General features: G+C 37.7%; 1 protein-coding gene and 1 non-coding gene across 2 annotated transcripts; one reads left to right on the forward strand and one right to left on the reverse strand.

The window, feature by feature from the left end:
• Positions 1 to 3274: 3274 nt before the first annotated feature.
• Positions 3275 to 4793, reverse strand: LOC107484929 (uncharacterized). The gene is made up of 2 exons (XM_016105483.1): positions 4408 to 4793; positions 3275 to 3650 (listed from the first exon to the last, which is right to left on the reverse strand). The coding sequence occupies exons 1-2, from the start codon at positions 4791 to 4793 to the stop codon at positions 3275 to 3277; spliced, it is 762 nt and encodes a 253-aa protein (XP_015960969.1).
• Positions 4794 to 6135: 1342 nt separating this feature from the next.
• LOC127747335 (small nucleolar RNA R71) lies at positions 6136 to 6239 on the forward strand. Its single transcript, XR_008009135.1, has one exon. It is a non-coding gene; the product is annotated as a small nucleolar RNA R71 (small nucleolar RNA).
• The last annotated feature ends 14616 nt before the right edge of the window (positions 6240 to 20855 follow it).

Raw genomic sequence — 20855 nt, forward strand, 5'->3', positions numbered from 1 at the left:
CGTTAGTGACAAAGGTGAGTGTCACTAACGTTGGCGATTGCTTTCTCCTCCCACGTTAGAGTTCACGTTAATTGAATTAACGTGACTCTTAATGTGGCTAAGTGTGCCCTTTTGGAACGTTAGTGGTATTCACTTTTACCACTAACGTTGGAGCTCTCCTTTTCCTCCACGTTAGCTACCATGTTAATGTAATTAACGTGGCAACTAACGTAAGCTATGATGGCTTTGAAGGCGTTATTTGCGATCACTTTTTCCATTAACGCTGCAAGCTTATTCCCATTCCACGTTAGTGGTCACGTTAATTAGATTAACGTGGCTGCTAACGTTGCTCTTCCTTGCTTCTTTTGTCCTGAAATCAAGCAAATAAAGTGCATCAAAGCTCTGTTCCAAGTCATGAGAGCATGCATTATCCATTTTATCATTCAATTCCTGCATAATTCTCATGAAATCATGTAAAGTTCACAGTGTTTGCTTGAATCAAGATGTAAGTGTATATCTACCCAAAACTTGCTTATTTACTAAGAAATTGCATGAAACTACCCTAAAACAGTAAAGAAAAGGTCAGTAAAACTAGCCATGATGCCCTGGAATCACAACACCAAACTTAAAGCTTGCTTATCCCTAAGCAAGTTCTGAAACATAGGAAAGATGAATGAAAGAACAAGATAAACAAATCATTATTATAGTAGTCAAGTTCTTGGTCTATGGGGTTTCATGCATAGCAACTTAGGTTCATTCCTTTACTGGTTTTCAGGTCCTTATCATGCTCTTGAGTACTTGCTTAATTGCATCCTATGAGATCTTTATTCATTGATCCCCCTTTTCTTTCAGGGTTTATTGCATTCTTTTAGGCTAAGTGCTCTATGAGAGGGCAACTCTTTAAGATAAGCTTTCAGCCAACACTCCCGAACCAGTTGGTTCAAGATGCTAGGTGTTGAGACACCCCTAAGGACCTACTTCCTCAAGCCTCTCTCTCCCATACATGCACACCACAGGCACATGATTTGTTATTTTCCTTCTTGAGACCTTGGTGTCTAACACCTCTTTGGGTCACTAAGTACTTTGTAGCAAAGGCTGCTCTTGATAGTGGACTTTTAGCTAATAATCTCGAGTTAGTTAACCCAAGTTACCAAGTGATAAGGCACCCCTGAGAGCTTATTCATCCAAGCATATCCCTTGCACAGGAGCACCACAGACACATGCCTCAAGATTCAAACCCTTGGTGTCTAGCCTTGTTTCTTATTATTTTTCTTTCCTTTTCAACTCTTATTGTTCTTTTTCTTCTTCTTATTAGGATCTTGTTGTTTGGCTAGTCTCAATAGGATGTGTTTCAAGAATGTGATTTAGAGCATATAGTTGCCTATATACCTTGTTGGTGAACCAACTTAGCTAATCAACTACTATACCACAAACATTGAGAACTTACTTTACAAGATAAACTCCACTCTTGTTTTTCATAACATTTTCTTTTAATTGACTTAAAGGACAAGCATACATGTAAGCAAGATGAAAATGAAAGCCAGGGACTTAGAATAGCACACTTATATGTGAATAAAGAGGAACAAGCAGAATATGAATGTCCCTGAGAACAATATTTAATTATACTTTCAATTAAAGTACTACAACTCAGAGACAGTTCAATACAACCTCTTGATGTCTTCCTTGTCATCATCATCTTAGCTTTTGCATTCTTGTTTGTCTCCTTGGATGATGATGTATGATTATTCCATGAGATTGATTGAATTCCTGTAAAACTATTGGAAGTTGCTTGTTCCCCAAGCACTTGAAAAATAGTTAGCATGCATGTATGCTTGTGAATTTCTGAACTTAATTTGGTGTGTGAACACCAAACTTAGTTCCTTGCCTAATGCAACAAATTGAATACATGCAGAAACCTCATGTGCTTTTATTAAGAAAACAACTATGAACTAGAAAAGCAAACTATGCATTAGAGATTAAACATCTGTCAAGTAGTTTCTCTATTTGTTAGAGCAAATATTTTATCATTGAAGGGTTACAATGCACTCTTCAGATGGAGTCTTTGGTGGAACATCAAATTTAGAGTTCCACATTCACCTTTGGAATGTTTTGGTGTGTAACACCAAACTTAGCTCCTCACAATACAGAGAACTCTACTTGAATTTTTTATTGAGACAATAATAAAAAGAAAACTACCTCAGGTTGGGTTGCCTCCCAACAAAGCGCTTTTTTAGCATCGCTAGCTCGACGGTTGCTTCTCTAGTTGAGATTATACTTCTGTTTGGGCTCTTCCCCCATGCTACCCAAGTAGTGTTTGAGTCTTTGCCCATTCACAGTGAATGTCCTCCTTGAGCTTTCTTCCATGATTTCTATGTGTCCATAAGATGAGACCTTTGTGACCAAAAAAGGTCCCGACCACCTTAATTTGAGTTTTCCAGGGAAGAGTCTCAGTTTGGAGTTGTAGAGGCGTATATATTGTCCTTCTTCAAAACTTCTTGGTGTCAGGTTGAGATCATATCTTTTTTTTTTGCTTTTTCCTTATAGATCTTGGTGTTTTTATAGGCTTGAGACCTAAACTCTTCCAGTTCTTGCAGCTGCAAGACCCTTTTTTCACCAGCAGCAGTACTGTCGAGGTTTAGTATCTTAAGAGCCCAAAAGGCTTTGTGCTCCAGCTCTAATGGTAAGTGACAGGCCTTTCCATACACCAGTTGATATGGGGACATCCCAATTGGTGTTTTAAAGGCTTTCCTATACGCCCAAAGAGCATCATCCAACTTTTTTGCCCAGTCCTTTCTTGATGCCCCCATAGTCTTTTCCAAGATCCTTTTTAACTCTCTGTTGGATATCTCAGTTTACCCACTTGTTTGGGGATGATAAGGTGTGGCAACCTTATGCTTCACCCCACACCTTAGGAGTAGGGTCTTCAATGGTCTGTTGCAAAAATAACTCTCTCCATCACTGATGAGGGCTCGTGGAACTCCAAATCTGCTGAAGATATTCTTTCTAAGAAAGTTTATGACCACCTTGTTATCACTTGTTGGGGTTGCCACGGCCTCCACCCACTTAGATGCATAGTCCACTTCCACCAAAATATACTTGTTCGAATATGAGGTTGGAAATGGTCCCATGAAGTCGATCCCCCATACATCGAACACTTCGAGTTCTAAGATGAATTGCTGTGGCATCTCATTTCTCTTAGGCAGATTTCCAGCCCTTTGGCACTTATTGCAGCTCCTCACCAGTCCCTTAGCATCATTGAAGATAGTAGGCCAGAAGAGCCCACATTGCAGCACCTTCACTGCGGTTCTTTCTTCTCCAAAATGACCCCATAGCTAGAACTATGGCAATTCCATAGGACCTCTCGTCCCTCTTCTTCTGAAATGCACCTCCTAAGGATTCCATCTGAGCACTTCTTGAAGAGATATGGCTCATCCCAAATGAAATATTTAGCATCATTGACGAGTTTTCTTTTTTGATGTTTGTTGATTCCAGGAGGCAAGTCACCAGTTGCCTTAAAATTGGCAATGTCTGCAAACCAGGGTGTCTTGTGAACCAATATTAACTGCTCATCTGGAAAGAACTCATTCACACTTGTATCATGTATAGCACCTTTCTCACAAGGGATCATGGATAGATGATCTGCTACCTTGTTCTCCACGCCCTTTTTGTCTCTAATCTCAATATTGAATTCCTGCAACAATAAGATCCATCTGATTAGTCTTGGTTTTGATTCTTGTTTGGCAAATAGATATTTAAGTGTTGTGTGATCGGTGAAAATAATCACTTTAGAACCAATGAAGTATGATCTAAATTTGTCAAATGCAAAAACTATTGCCAGCAACTCTTTTTCAGTAGTGGTATAATTTCGTTGAGTGTCATTGAGGACCTTGCTGGCATAGTATATGACAAGCACCAAATTATCTTTCTTCTGTCCTAACACTACCCCAACTGCGAAATCAGATACATCACACATCAGTTCGAATGGCAAGTTCCAATCAGGTGGGGTGATGATAGGAGCTGAGGATAGCTTCTTTTTCAAGTTTTCAAATGCGAGTATGCACTTCTCATGAAAGATAAATGGTGTATCAGACATAAGGAGATTGCTTAAGGGCTTGGCTATCTTTGAAAAATCTTTAATAAATCTTCTGTAGAAGCCAGCATGCCCCAAAAAACTCCTAATTGCCTTGACATCGGTGGAGGTAATTTTTCAATTAGTTCCACCTTAGCTCTGTCTACCTCAATTAGTTTATGATCACTGGATAGCTTTCATTCTCTCCTAAATATGTATACTTCAGAGTAGGTGGCAGTGCCTTTAGTTCAAGTTTGGGTGCTTCTTTTCTTTTATCCTTCTCCTCTATTGTGCCCTAAACATGAACTTCAGCTGTCGCAGCCTCTTCGCTTGATGCTGATTCCTCTTCTTATGTTAACCCCTCATGTTCTTCCTCTTCAAAAGTCTCTTGCACTACAGCCTCCACTGAATCCAACCTCATACATTCTCCCAATGAGTCTTGTGGATAACTCATGGCCTTGAACACATTGAATATTATTTTCTTCTCATGTAGTCTAAGGACAAGTTTACCCTTTTGGACATCAATGATGACTCCGATAGTAGCTAACAATGGACTTCCTAAGATGATAGAGGTCTTGGCTCCTTCCTCCATATCCAACACTACAAAGTCTGCTAGAAAGATAAAGTCTCCTACCTTTACCAACAAGTCTTCTACTATTCCATGAGGAAACTTGAATGATCCGTCTGCCAGTTGTAGGGCCATTCTTGTTGGCTTGGACTCCTCAATCCTCATTTTCCTCATCATTGTTAAGGACATCAGATTTATGCTAGCTCCTAAATCACATAAAACCTTTTCCACTGTGATTTCCCCTATGACATAGGAAATTTGGAAGCTCCCAGGATCCTTCAATTTCTGGGGTAATTTATGCTGGATGATGGCACTGCATTTTTCGGTTAGTACCACAGTTTCGTTGTTCTTCCAGCTTCTCTTCTTGGTCATCAACTCCTTCAAGAACTTGGCATAGAGCGGCATTTGCTCTATTGCTTCAGCAAAGGGTATGTTAATCTGTAATTTCTTGAAGATTTCCAAGAATCTTGAGAATTGGCTGTCCTCTCCCTTCTTCTTCAATTGCTGAGGGTATGGGGGTTTTGGAAAGTATAGCTTCAGCACTTCTCCTTCTTGATGTGAATTGGGAGTGGAAACTTGAACTTCATCTTGTCCCTTTTCCTTTTCATCTGAGTTCTTCTCTTGTGGTTTCTTGGAGGTCTCCTTCAATTCCTTCCCATTTCTGAGGGTGATAGCCTGACACTCCTCTCTTGGGGTTGAATTAGTGCTGCTGCGAATGTTGTGGCCAGGGACTTGCTTGAATAAGTAGCCAATTTGTGTTTCAAGTTTCTTGATGGCAGTATCTTAATTCTGCATATTAGATCGCACTTCTTCCCGAAATGCTTTACTGTCTTGAACTTCCTTGCACATACCTTCAAGCAAAGTCTTAATTTTGGAGAGTCTATCTTTGGTTGGTGACGGTGGGTTGAGGTTAGGAAGTTGAGAGTGGTCATGTTGGCTTTGATTTGGATGTTGAGAAGGGTAGTTAGGTCGGTGTTGATATGATCTCTGTGAGGGATGTTGGTGAGTTGCATTGTTGTTGGGATTGTGGTTGTGGCATCTCTGGTCTTGGCCTTGGTCTTATTGATTTCCCCACCCAAAATTAGGGTGGTTCCTCTAACCAGAATTATAAGTTTTGGCGTATGGATCATGGGTCTGCGTGGGTGAGTTTCCAACATAGTTGGCTTGTTCCCAGTCGCCTTACTCTCCTGTATTCACTCCTTCTTGAGCTGGTGATGAAGTGATGACTGCTGCAACTTGGTTCTCTTCTATCTTCTTGGTAAGATCGGTTAACTGCTTGGTGATCATCTTATTTTGAGCCAACAGTGCATCCATATGGTTCAGCTCCATCACTCCTCGAGTGTTGCTCCTTTCAGAAGCATAGAAGTAGTCATTTTCAACTACAGTCTCAATGACATATATGGCTTCTTCAATGGTTTTCTTCTTGTTTAGAGATCCCCCTGATGAATGGTCTACGACCTTCTTTGATTCGTAAGAAAGACCTTAATAGAAAATGTGCAGTTAAACCCATTCATTGAACATGTCTGGTGGGCACCTTCTTGTTAAGTCCTTAAACCTCTCCCATGCCTCATAGAGAGTTTCACCATCTTGTTGCCTGAAGGTTTGTACCTCAGCTCTCAACCTGTTGGTTCTTTGAGGAGGGTAGAATCTCGCCAAGAATTTATTCACCACATCTTCCCAATTTGTTAAACTCTCGTTCGGGAAAGATTCCAGCCATTTAGATGCTTTGTCCCTGAGTGAAAAAGGAAACAAAAGCAGTCTATAGACATCCGGATGAACACCATTAGACTTCACAGTGTCACATATTCTTAGGAAGGTGGTTAGATGTTGATTGGGGTCTTCTTGGGCACTTCCTCCGAATGAACAGTTGTTCTGAACAAGGGTGATGAGCTGGGGTTTTAATTCTAAGTTATTGGCATGTATGGTTGGCTTTTGGATACTACTTCCACAATTTCCTAGGTTTGGATTGATGTATGAGCCTAGAACTCTTCTCTCTTGCCCAACATGATTCACAGGGCCTTCTCTGGCATAGTTGTGAGCTTCTCCTTCATGGTTGTTTTCCAGGTTCTTCTCCATGTTTGTTTCAAAGTACTCTTCCTCTTTCTTAGCACCAACAACTCTTTTCCCTCTTGCTTCCTTCCTTAATCTAAGGAAGGTCCTCTCAGGTTCAGAATCAAAGGAAGTTGAAGCTTCGCTTCTTCTCCCTGTCATACAACTAACAAAGCACATAGCAAGAAAGAAAATGAAGAAATTATTCTTGTTAGAGTGGCTGTTAGTGTGAGTAGTGCAATTTATCAAACAGTTAGTGGATTAGTGAATAAAATTGTAAATAACAACAAAAGAAAAGAAAATGAAGAGGGGAGATGGAGGAGAGGAAGAAAATAACTAATACTGAAGGTAAATGACTAGGTAAAATAAACAAGCAAAAGAAAAATGCTCAATCTAGTGATCTTCCAACTTAATCATTGTCGATACAAAATTAATCCTCGGCAACGTCGCCATAAACTTGATGCACGGAAACTTGTCTCTCAACAAATTTCCCTTCGGCAAGTATACCGAATTGTCGTCATGTAAAAACTCATAATAGAGTGAGGTCGAATCCCACAGGGATTGATTGGTCAAGCAACTTTAATTGGAAGAAGGTTCTAGTTGAGCTAAGCAGAAATTGAGTTGAGAATTACAGAAAATTAAATGGCAGGAAAGTAAATTGCAGAAAGTAAATTACAAAATCTTAAATGGGGATTTGGGGAGATGAACATAAAAGTAAATGGAAAATGTAAAGAGAATGGGTAAGATCAGAAATGGGGGATTCATTGGGCTTAGGAGATGTTGCATTCTTCGAATCAAGTTCATTCTCATCTCTTCCTCAATCAATGCATTCATTGATCTTCTTGGCAATCTTAGGTGATTGGATCCAAATTCCTTGGCAACCCGATCTCTCTAAGCTTGAACAATTGCCCAATTCCTTGATTTAATTACTCATGGAAAGAGATAAAGTATGGTAACTGATTATACCACATGTATTTCCAAATCAAAGTGTTGGGAGGATTATATGTCACTATATTCGTCCAAACCCCAATTTGGTCCAACATGAGAAAGCATTTCTAGCATGATCTCCTTGTCCCTTTTCAAGGCTCAGAGGAGATCCAATTATGGAGAGTTTTTTTTCCAAGACAACTAACCAATTGAATTAAGATCGAAAGCTTTCTAGTAAATCAAGAGAAAAGAAAGAAGAAGAAGAATGACAACTATAATTGATCCATCAAATTACAACAGAGCTCCTTAACCCAATGAAAAGGGGTTTAGTTGTTTATAGCTCTGAAAATAGAAGATGATAGAGAATAGTACATTCTCAAGTAAACTAGAAATTGCAGGAAAAGTAAATATACAGAGTGTAGTTCTCCAAAATGGGAAGCTCCTTTCTAGTTCAAAACTACTCCTATATATACTATTCTTCTTGATCTTCTAGTCAGCTCTTCAAGTCTTGGATATGGGCCTTTGATCTTGAGTTGAAGCAGTTACCATCTTTAGTGGGCTCAGCTTTGCTTGTAGAAAAAGTGTGAGTCAAGCATGGGTGGATGTTAGTTAGGACGTTAGTGGTGTTAACGTTAAGTGAAAATGTGGGTTCAAGAACGTTAGTGACGATCACCTTTTTCACTAACGCTCCAAACCATATTGATCCACGTTAACTTCAATGTTAGTGCCACTAACGTGACCACTAACATTGCCTCTTAGTCCTTCGCAAACGTTATTGACATTCACCTTTACCAATAACATTGCCTCTTAGTCCTTCGCAAACGTTATTGGCATTCACCTTTACCAATAACGTTTCTCTTTGCTTCTTTTCCCCACGTTAGTGTAACTAACGTGGCCCATAACGTGGGCATGCCCAAGCTTCGAGAGCATTAGTGACACTTACCTTTGTCACTAACGCTTCAAACGCCCCTTTTTTCCACGTTAATGCCTCACGTTAATTGCATTAACGTGACCACTAACGTGGTGGTGATTGCCATCTCCAATGTTAGTGACAAAGGTGAGTGTCACTAACATTGGCCTATCATTCCTTGCTCCACGTTATCCTTCACGTTAGTGGTCTTAACGTGACCACTAACGTAGGCAATATTGGCTTAGTCCAACGTTAGTGACAAATGTGAGTGTCACTAACGTTGGCGATTGCTTTCTCCTCCCATGTTAGAGTTCACGTTAATTGAATTAACGTGACTCTTAACATGGCTAAGTGTTCCCTTTTGGAATGTTAGTGGTATTCACTTTTACCACTAACGTTGGAGCTCCCCTTTTCCTCCACGTTAGCTACCGCGTTAATGTAATTAACGTGGCAACTAACGTGGGCTATGATGGCTTCAAAGGCATTATTGGCGATCACTTTTTTCATTAACGCTGCAAGCTTATTCCCATTCCACGTTAGTTGTCATGTTAATTAGATTAACGTGGCTGCTAACATGGCTCTTCCTTGCTTCCTTTGTCCTGAAATCAAGCAAATAAAGTGCATCAAAGCTTTGTTCCAAGTCATGAGATCATGCATTATCCATTTTATCATTAAATTCCTACATAATTCTCATGAAATCATGTAAAGTTCACAATGTTTGCTTGAATTAAGATATAAGTGTATATCTACCCAAAACTTGCTTATTTACTAAGAAATTGCATGAAACTACCCAAAAACAGTAAAGAAAAGGTTAGTGAAACTGGCCATGATGCCCTGGCATCATGTATATTTTTTCATTGAGTTTTATGATTAAATTCATGCTTTCTAGGACTATAATTTGTTTATTTTATTCCATTTGATGCTGTGATGTGTTCTTGTTTAAGATATTTCAGGTTTTTTGGGCATTAGTAGTATCAAATATTGAAGAAAACATGAAAATGAGGGAATTGCATGAAGAAAATGAATGTTGTCTACAAATACATGGATGCTTATGCATCCGAAGATGTACACACATGATTTGCACGTACCCATCCTAAGATGTACATGCATGACTTGTGCGTACACATCCTAATATATATATATATATATATACACACACACACACACACGCATGATTTGCGTGCACGCATCCAGAGATTTGTGTATATGCATCCTAGGATGCGTGCGCATCCTAAATGCATGTGATTCACTAAACACTGCACATGGGGTCGCGATTTGGATCCTAAAAAGACTTTCAAGCACCAGATTTTTGAAGTATTTAAGGAGAAAATGCAAGGAAAACACCAAGTAGTTTTTAGATTTAATTTTTTAGTATGTTTTAGTGAACTCTAGAGAGATAAGCTCAAACTTCTCTCTAGAATTCTTAGAGTTTCTACTTTAATTTTCTCTTGTTTTAGTTTTTAATCTTGTTTTAGTTTTTAATGTTGTTTTAGCTTAGTTTTATTTACATTTTCTTATTCTATTATCTTAGTTTATTAGCATTCTCTTGTTAGTTTGTTGTTTATATCATTTTAATTTATGAATTATTGTTGGATTTATGTTTTTTTATTAATAAATTTGATGTTTTATGTTTTATTATTACTTAATGAGTTGTTATTATTAAATTCTTCTATGTTGTTATTATTAAATTCTTCGAGTGAATAGTCATAGTTTTTACTATTTTTGCAATTTATAAAGTTTTATGTTTATGCACTCTAGGTGTTTGTTAAAATGCTTGACTTAGTTATAGAGTAGATTATCTCTTTCTTGGCTTGGAGTTGAGAAATTGGGTGACCTTGAGTTATTAATGTCCAAATTGATTGATAATTTAGAGATATTAATTAATTTCGTTTCCACTAATGCAAATCTTTTATTAATCCAATTAGTAAGTTAGTTAGGACTTGTGGATTATGATTAATTAAACCTAACTAATTTTTCTCAATTTGTAGAGGTTGACGAATTAGGTTTACTCTTTGTAATTATCATGTTGTGGTTAGTAACAAGGATGGTTATCTTTAACCCTCAACCCTTGCCAAGATCTTTTTAACAATTAAATTTACTTTCTTTTCCTAATTCATTGCCTTAATTGTTTCTAGTTTAATTCCTTTTAACTTTTACTCATTACTTTCTCTTTTAATTTCTTGCTATTTAAATTTTCATCAATTGCTACCAACATCCAATCTTCATAGATAATAAATGAGCATTACATTGCGATTTCTAAGGAGAACGACTCGGGATTAAACTTCCGATTATTATTTTGAATTGTGACATTTTTATCTAAACTTTGAGAGTGTTGGATTTCGGTTTAGAGCTACAATGAATGTTGAGCTTTTAAACTTGTGAATTTTTTAAATCGGTCTTTAGCACTCATCAAACATGTTATTATGGGACAAACTCCATTTGCTCCACATGTCCTTCTAGTTCACGTGCCAAAGTACTTTGATAAACCAACAGATTTAAAGTATGAATGGATGTTAGATCCTCAGTAGCACATAGATGCTTTTGAAGTGAGAATGAACTCAGAAGGAGTTAGAGATGTTGTATGATGTACACTTTTTCCAGTGACATTATCCGAACTAGCAATGGCATGGTTCAATACCCTGCCTTCTAGGTCGATATCGTTTTTTTCTGATTTCAAGAGAAAATTTCTTGCACATTTCACCACCAGACGAAATCAAGCCAAGCACTTGATCTCGTTGCTTGGTGTTGAGCAAAGAGTGGGAGAAATCATCAAAGATTACCTGGATCAGTTTAATAAGGCATTATTGAAGGTTAACAAACGAATTTCTGAAGTTATGTATTTATATTTTATTGCTGGTTTATTAGAAGGTGATTTTAGGCGGCACTTAACCTCCAAGGATGTCAAGTCTATGGAAAAAATTCATCAAATTATTTTGCAATACATGTGAGATGAAAATGTCTTAAAAGTGGTGTCCACCAAATGAAAATATATAGCTCCAACACCTAATAAGCCTAGAAGCTCAAAGCAATAGTCTACCCCAAAGGCGTCGATACCACGAATTAGCAAGTTTTTGACATATACACCCTTGGTGGCTTTGTTGACTGAAATCTACCTCGTAGAGAGGAATACTTCCTAAGGCAAGGCAAATCCGACCTAGGGATTCCCTAAACAAGTCACAATATTGTGACTATCATACAAGTCCTATAGTTATATGACTGAAGATTGCATTTATCTAAAGGATGCATTGGAGCAAGAGATACAAGATAAGAAGCTTCCCGAGTTCATTCAACATCTAAGGCTGCTTAGACGGTGTAGTGATGACGATGATCGAAAAACCATAAATTTTAGAAATAACAAACCTATTGAGATCCAAGATGATACCATCCAGGTGATGGTAAATGTGGTTGTAGGCAAGAATAGATTGCCAAGATCCATGAATGTAGTAAAGAAATATATCAAAGCTATAAGCTCAGAAGTAATAAAGGTGAAAAATTTCTCAATCATGCAATTCATTCAAAAAGATTTCCAATATACCACATCTAAAGATGATGAGTCAATGGTAATCACAATCAAGTTGAAAAATGGCATTATCAAAAGAATCTTGATTGACACTGAAGCATATTCAAATATCCTATTTAGAAATGCTTACGATGCTTTAGAGTTGAAAGATCAACACTTGAAACCACACCATCCAAGAGTAGTGGGTTTGGGAGACCATTTCATCAAGCTTGATGGAGCGATAGACCTTCTTTATACAGTAGGGGAAGGAACTGATATCCGTGTGGTATAGGCTGAATTTATGGTCTTTAAAGATTTCATAGCATATAGTGTCATCATTGGAAGGAAAATAATTAACAACCTTTGTGCCTTTATTTCAACAAAGTTTTCAGTAATAAAATCTTTTATAGCTAAAGGTCAGATGACCATTATTCGAGGAGATCGAATAGCTGCAGTTAATTACAACAAGACAGGTTTGACCTTGAGGGATAAATATAAAGATGCCATTGGCGTTTTCTTGTGGATTTGGACTCTCGAGCTCAGGAGAATCCGAGGTGAGAACCCAATGGGAACTTAGAAAAGTTTCAAATTGGCAATGGTGAAGCAAATATACCATGATCAACAGAGATCTACCTCATCTCCTAAAGTTGAAACTTCAGAACTTTTTAAGAGGTAACATGGACTTGTTTGTGTGAGAATCCTCTGATATGCTAGGTATAGATCCTACATTCATATCTCATTAACTTGCTATTGACCTATCATTTAAGCTGGTAGCGCAACGACATCAAAAGATGCCACCTAACAGAGCTGCCGAGGTCAAGAAGCAAGTTCAAGGATTATTGGATGCTGGATTTATACGAGAATTAACATATTCAACATGGTTATCAAATGTTGTAATGGTTAAAAAATCTAATGGAACATTGCAAATGTTATTGATTATACTGATTTAAACAAATCATGCCCAAAAGATTGTTTTCTATTACCTAACATTGATAACATGATTGATCCTACTTCTAGTTATTGGATATTAAGTTTCTAGATGCTTATAGTGGTTATAATCAAATCCCAGTGCATCTACCTGGTGAAAATAAAACAACTTTTATTATCCCAGAAAGGATATACTGTTATATTGTAATGCTATTTGGTTTGAAAAAAAAAGTGCAAAGACCACTTCTAAAGATTGATGGCCAAGGTGTTTAAGCAGCAAATTGGAAAAACTATAGAGGTCTATATCGAAGATATGTTGATAAAGACTAAAGAGGATTCCAACTTGATTATTGGCTTGCAAGAGATCTTTGACTATCTTTACTTCATTATATGAGACTGAATCCAGCTAAATGTGCTTTTTGAGTCTAAAAAGGTAAATTATTAGATTTTATGATAACTCAAAGGAGTATTGAAGCTAATCATGAGAAATATCAAGCTATACTAGACATGCCAAGTTCTCAGAACCTCAAAAAGGTATAGATATTTACAAGTCGGTTAACTGCTTTCTCAAGGTTTTTCGGATCCTCTGCTGAAAAAGCAATGCCATTTTTTAATTTAATGAAAAAAATTGTGGATTTTGTATGGATAGAAGAATGTGTGACAAATTTTCAATATTTTAAAAATTTATTGTCATCTCCTCTTATCCTAACGAAACCAGAATCTAGAAAGACCATAACCTATATTTGTTGGTAACTAATGAACTATAGATTTAGCATTAGTTTTGGAAGATGACAGTAAGCATCAACAACCTATTTATTTCATTAGTAAGGTCCTACAAGGACCAGGATTAAAATATTCAAAATTAGAAAAATTAGCTATTGCATTATTAACATCGGCACGTCGATTACAATAATACTTTCAAAGTTATTTAATTATTGTACAAACCAACCAACTAATTAAAAAATTATGCAAAAGCCAGATTTAGCAGGTCGGATAGTAAGCTGGTTAATAGAGTTGTCTCAATTTAATATTCAATATGAACCTCGTTCTGCCATTAAGGCTCAAGCAATGTTTGATTTCCTAGCTGAAATGACCCGACTGGCTATCAATGTGTCGGGATGGCAGGTTTATGTGAATGGAGCTTCAAATATTAAAAATGGAGGTGTTGGTCTCATCCTAACTAAGGGAGAAAACATGATAATTGAAGTCTCCATAAAATTTGACTTTTCTATTTCAAATAATGAAGTTGAGTATGAGGCTTTGCTTGCAAGATTGGCTTTAGCTCGTGATGTAGGAGCAATGGAAATCACAATTTTTCAGTGATTTCCAGATTGTGACTTCCGAAGTTAATGGCAAATATCAAGCCAGGAATCCTTTGTTGCAGTTGTATCTAAAAAAAGTACAAGAAGTACAACATTTTTCTTTTGTATTAAGCATGTGCCTAGCGAACAAACACACAAGCCGATGTAATTTCTAAATTGGCTAGTAACAAAACCTAGAAGCGAAAATTGAGCTTAATACAAGAAGTGCATTCAGAGATTTCTGTTAGTATGCCTAGTGATACGATTTCACATTCTAGTGTTTTCAATAATTGGATAGATTTAATATACATGTACTTAGAACATGGGATTTTTCTTGATGGCCCTAAAGAAGGTAAGAAGTTGCGATTAAAAGCGACTAATTATACCATTATAAATGGATAGTTATATAAAATAGGGATATTACATCCATTACTTAAATGTTTAAAACCTCAACAAACAATATATGTGTTATAGAAAATTCATGAAGGGTGTTGTAGACATCATATAGGTAAAAAGATGCCATGGAGCATATGAGGAAGGTTATCAGAACTAGGTATTATTGGCCCATAATTGTAAAAGATGCCATGGAGCATATGAAGAAGTGTCAATAATTCCAGCTCTATGGTAATCTTCACCAAGCACTTCCTTATGAACTTGTTTCTGTCATCCTGACAACACCATTTGTAAAGTGGGGAATAGACATGTTAGGACTATTGTAAAACCTAGTTAATTAATGGCTAATTAACCCATAAATTAAAATATATTCTAGAAAGTGAGAAATAAGGTTTTTATGGTAGAGAAATTTAAAACGAAAATTTCGACACCAATTTTAAAGAAATCGGCCCAAGATTGGGCCGAATGGGCCAAACCGGGCCAATCGGACCCAAGTTGGGCCTAAGGCCCAGCTATCTTTCTTTTAATTAGAGAGCTCAGCTTTCTCTCCATCAAAAGCAACACACACGCTGCTGGTAAGGAGAAGGGAAACTCAAACCCTTGCTCTTATTCACATCAAACTTCCATTGATCATATCTTTTGATCTGGAGCTCCGATTGATGCATCGTTTGTGGCTAATCGACCACGGCGTCGAGCTCTACAAAATTCACACAAGCAATCTTAAGGTAAGTCACATTTTTCCCTTCAAATTTTCTGCTCTTGATTTCGAGTTTATTGGGCACAATATTGAAATTTGTGAACTCCTTTGTGTTATAGGATCAAATTAGCTTGAGGAGAAGACTTGTTCTTGCTTCCTTGATCCTTGAGTGAGGTAAGATATCTCAAACCCTAGTGAAAGTATTGAATTTAAGGTATTAGGTAATGAATTATCGTGTTTGGGTGTGATATTGTGGCTTAGGCTTTATATGTGTGTGTGTTGGAGCTTGATTGGTGGTTTTGGCAAGCCTTGGAGTGGAGCTTGTGCTTGAAAATCTGTTGGTGAAGCATTGTGACATTGAAAGTTGAGGAAAAGTGAATTTGAGAGTGATCTGGGTGGAACGAAAACCGGCCAAAGTATGGTTTCGGTTTTCTGTATCTAAAATGTAATGTGGTTGTGAAAACGTAGGCTAGTAGTCCAAGGATAAGATTTGGAATTATTGATGTGATTAATGGATGATGTGACTTGTATTAGTATGTATGCATTTTTGGTGGATTGTGAGATGTTGATGTAATTGCTTGGGTGATTTGAATTGAATGGAATATTTGAGTGATGGTGATGATGGTTGGTAAAGTATGTGATGTTGTATGGATATAAGGATTGATGTGTTTAATTGATGAAAAGGTTGAGGCTCTTGTTGATGAGCATGTTTCTGGAGTATGATATTGATATGTGAAAATATTTGGTGATTGATGAAATTGATTGTTGTTTTGGAAATTGAGAGGGGAAAGAATGAATAATGAATTGAGTTATGGAATGTTGACTAGGATATGTGACTTGGCTAAATATATATGGTGGAATTGGTGGGTTGATGATTGAATGAGTGGATGGAAGTATTTGGTTTTTGATGCCAGGGCATTTTGGCCAGTTTCACTAACCTTTTCTTTACTATTTTTAAGGTAGTTTCATGCATTTTCTTAGGAAATAAGCTAGTTTTGGGTAGAATTTCAGTTACTTCTTGATTCAAGCATACATTGTGCACTTTACAAGATTTCATGAGGATTTTGCATGAATTATATGATAAATTGGATGATGCATGATCCCATGAATAAGAGCAAGACTTTGATGCACTTTGTTTGATTGATTTCAGGCCAACAAAAGAAGAAGAGAAGAGCCATGTTAGTGGCTATGTTAGTTACACTAACGTGGGCACTAACGTGGAAGGAAGGAAAGTTGGAACGTTAGTGGCATTAACTTTGAAGAAAGGAAATGAAGCCAACGTTAGTGACACTTAACATTATCACTAACGTTGGACCAAGCTCATAAGTGGCCACGTTAGAGTCCACGTTAACTTAGTTAACGTGGCCTCTAACGTTAAAAGGGGGAAGGAAGCCAACGTTAGTGACATTCAACATTGTCACTAACGTTGGCCTAAGTGCAAAATGCAACGTTAACTCCCACATTAACTTGGTTAACATGGGAGCTAACATAAGAGGTAAGGGTGGTCGACAACGTTAGTGACACCCAACATTGTCACTAACGTTGAAAGCAACCACACAACCCCCAAGGAAGCCACGTTAACTTAGTTAACGTAGAAGCTAACGTGGATGAAAGAAGGTGATGGCCAACGTTAGTGACACTCAACATTGTCACTAACGTTGGAAGGATCCACACAAGCCACAATGAGCCACGTTAACTCAAACGTTAAGTTAACGTGGGCAAAAGTCCCACCTGGCAACCTGACCATGCCTTCTTCAAACATGCATAACTTGAGCCACAAAGCTCCAAATGAGATGATTCCAGTGGCATTGGAAAGTAGATTCCAGATCTTTCCAAGTATATATGGAACTACATGGTTGACACTAAAGTTGAGGGAGAAAATCTGCCCCGAAAGTGCAATGATGAACATGGTATCAACCTGTATTAAGGCCAACTGACCTCTTCACCTTCCAAGAAGTATAACTCGAGTTGTAGAGCTCCAAATGATGCGCTTCCAAAGGCATTGGAAGGTAGACATCCAGGGCTTTCCAACAATATATAATATTATGGAGTGGAAACTAAGTTTAAGCTTCAAAAACGGGAAATCGTTAGCGTTATTGAGACTCAACATTCTCATTAACGTTGGCGACTATGCTAGCGACCAGGTCCACTTCAAAGGAGCACAACTTGAGCTACAGAAATCTAATTGAGGTGATTCTAGTTGCGTTAGAAAGCTGACGTTCAGAGCTTTCCAACAATGTATAATACTCTATAGTGGGTATGAAATTGGAGCACAAACAAGAGGCATCTTTTAAGACCCAAAAACACCAACTGGGCAGCAAGTGCAACGTTAGCCACAATAACTTTAGCACTAACGCCACACTTGTAGCGTTAGTGTGGCTAACGGTAGCACTAACATTGGCACCTGAACCTCAACTTTACTCACTTCTCTCTCAAGTCCACTTCAAAGCCCAAGCAAGCAAGCCCACAATTGTCAACCAATCAAGACCACAAGAAGCATCTAGAATAGGAATTTCATTTAATTGTAATTTGCTTTGTAATTTAGGAGAGCCTATATAAAGGCCTTAGTTTTTACTTTGAAAGGGGGACTGGACGGGATTAATGCTGGAATAGGGGATTGACGAGGGGTCTTCGGACATCCCCCCCTTCACACTCCATCTTTGATTTTGATTTCTAGAGCTATGAACAACTAAACCCCTTTCATTGGGTTAGGGAGCTCTGTTGTAATTTGATGGATCAATACTAATTTTCTTATTCTTCTTCTATCTTTCCTTTTGATTTTACTTGAAAGCTTTCGATCTTCATCCAATTGGATAGTGATCTTGGAAAAGAAGCTATTCAAACATGGATCTCTTCGGATCCTTGAAAGAGGAATGAAGAGATTAGCTAGAAATGCTTTCTCATGCTGGACCAAATTGAGTGTGGATGGGTATGTGGCTATAACCCTCTAAGCATTTGATTTGGGAAGTACATTTGGTATAATCAGTGACCACACTTCATCTCTTCTCATGAGCAATTGACCAAGGAATTGGCTATTGATCAAGATTTGAGAGATTGAATTGCAAGAAATTGTGATTACTCAACTAGATCATTCCTCTAATTAAAGTTGTTTGATCAATCAATCCCTGTGGGATTCGACCTCACTCTATTGTGAGTTTTTACTTGACGACAAATTTAGTACACTTGCCGAATGGGAATTTATTGAGAGACAAATTTTCCCCGATCAAGTTTATGGCGCCGTTGCCGGGGATTGATTGCGCATCGACAATGATTAAATTAGAGGATCACTAGATTGAGTATTTTTATTTTGTTTGCTTTAATTTTCTGTTTAAGTAATTTACTTTCTGTCTTAGTTAATTTCTTTCCTTCACCCTGTTTCTTAGTTTTTTTGTGTTATTTACGATTCAGTTCACTAACCCACTAACTGTTTGTGATATTGCCTCACTGGGAATTTCCTCATCTGTGACAATGGAGATTCCAATTTCTTTTGGTGATTATTGTTTGAGACAGAGCTTTCTGCAGGAAAGAAAGGAGCATCCATCATCTTTTGGTGATTATTGTTTGAGACAGAGCTTTCTGCAGGAAAGAAAGGAGCATCCATCATATTTTAGGCAATCAAATTTCATGGGAAACTCTCCACCACCCCAGAATGATTCACTTTACTATGCTCATGGTGGGTGGGAGTATCAAGATCACCTCTCAATTATACAACCTCACCTCCAAGTTTTACATGCCTAAATTCTTCATCACTTGATTATGCCTCAACACAAAGTCCATACAAGTCATCCCATCAATCACACAACTCATTCCACACCCCTCAGCACAACTTCACCACAACACATCCATGTCACCAAGATTATTCTCAACCTTCATACATAGAAATACATAGAAAACTCGTGGAAAGATATACACGACCCCAATCTTGGAAAGAAATCATCCTCAAGAAGATGAATGGGCCCTTAGAGCAGACAAGGGGGAACTTAGAACCATCAAACAGTGAGAATGAAGACCAATTTGTGGGTGAGGCAGTGGAAAAACAAGAACAAAAGGTTCCTGTGTCAAGTGAAATTGCAATAAAAGATGAGGAACATGCAAACTCACTCCCAAAGGACACAATGCAACATCATGTAGAAGAAAGGGAGGAAGTCAATCAAGGGAGTCCACACTACTCCAATAAAACAGAGAGTTGCATAGAGGGTGAGTTCATTGAACCACCAATTCAAGGAGTTTTTGATGAAGATGTTGCTCCAACCCTCATACAACACCCAAGTACTGAAACTAAGGTGGTGAAGGCAATCAACATGTGCACTAAAAAGAGGATGGTGACCAAGAAAAGAAGGACAATATCCATGAAGAAGAAAAGGTCAACCAAAAGCCATCCCATCCCTACCCCATCAAGCAAGTTTACACAAGCTAACAACAGAAGAAGGCTTGCTGGAGAGAGGCACTCAAAACAAGGGGCATTAACTGGCTCATCTTTCCTTTTGAGGTCATTCCTCTTAACAAACTGGAAGAAGAGGAAGAAAGTCATGAACAACATGTCAAGCTAATGATATTAAAAGAGCGCTTGTTGGGAGGCAACCCAACCGTAGGTAACATTTCCTTGCTTTGCTTAGTTTGCTTTCAATAATTTGGCATATGATTGCATTCTAAGTTTGGTGTTGCTATGCAACAATGTGATTTTCAATCTTCACTGGGTACTTGCAACATTCTAAATTGATAGTGCCACACTAAGTTTGGTGTTGCCACTTAACTTTCAAGCAAGTACCATGCCAACACCACTTATTAATGCAATCAAAATGTCTCTGTTTGTATCTCTTGTGTCTTTATTGTATCCTTAACCTTACTTGCTAAAACACATGCATACTCACACTTCATTCTAAGACATTCATGATCCATCATGGACCCCATCACCACTGTTTTAATTGTTGCTTGAGTATAAGCAATCATTCTAAGTTTAGTGTGGGAAGAGGAAGAATAGGAGGAAAAGGGCAACAACAATGAAGATAAAATACAAGGTGGTAAAGTTCCTTTCTCCTCTTACTTATTTCCAGCACTTTAATTTGCATGATTGTCTTCTAAGTTCTTTGTATGTATGTGTGCTTGCTCCTTGTAAATAAGCATGTCAATTCTGTCTTTTAAACATTTTATTGATTAAGGCTGTGTTTTCTAGTCTGAATTGTGTTTTCTAGTTTGAATGTCATTATTTCATCCTTACTTTGCTTACTCGTATGCTTGTCCCTTTTGAATCAAATGAAAAGAGAATGAGTGTTTTATAAAAGACCAGAGTGGAGTTCATACTATGGAGTAAGTTCCTGAGTTTGTGGTGTGGTCATAAGTTGGCTAAGTTGGTTCAACCACAAGGTGGGAGGACAACTATCTGTCATGAATACTATGCTAGAGACACACCCCATGAGACTAACTAAATAAGAAGATCCTAAGAAGAAAAAGGGAAAGAACAATAAAGGTTGAAAAACAAAAGAAAAAGAGTAAGCAATAAGGCTAGGCACCAATGGTTTTGAGCTTGAGGCATGTG

This window comes from Arachis duranensis, chromosome 4 (genome assembly GCF_000817695.3).
Source record: "Arachis duranensis cultivar V14167 chromosome 4, aradu.V14167.gnm2.J7QH, whole genome shotgun sequence".
Lineage (NCBI taxonomy): Eukaryota > Viridiplantae > Streptophyta > Magnoliopsida > Fabales > Fabaceae > Arachis > Arachis duranensis.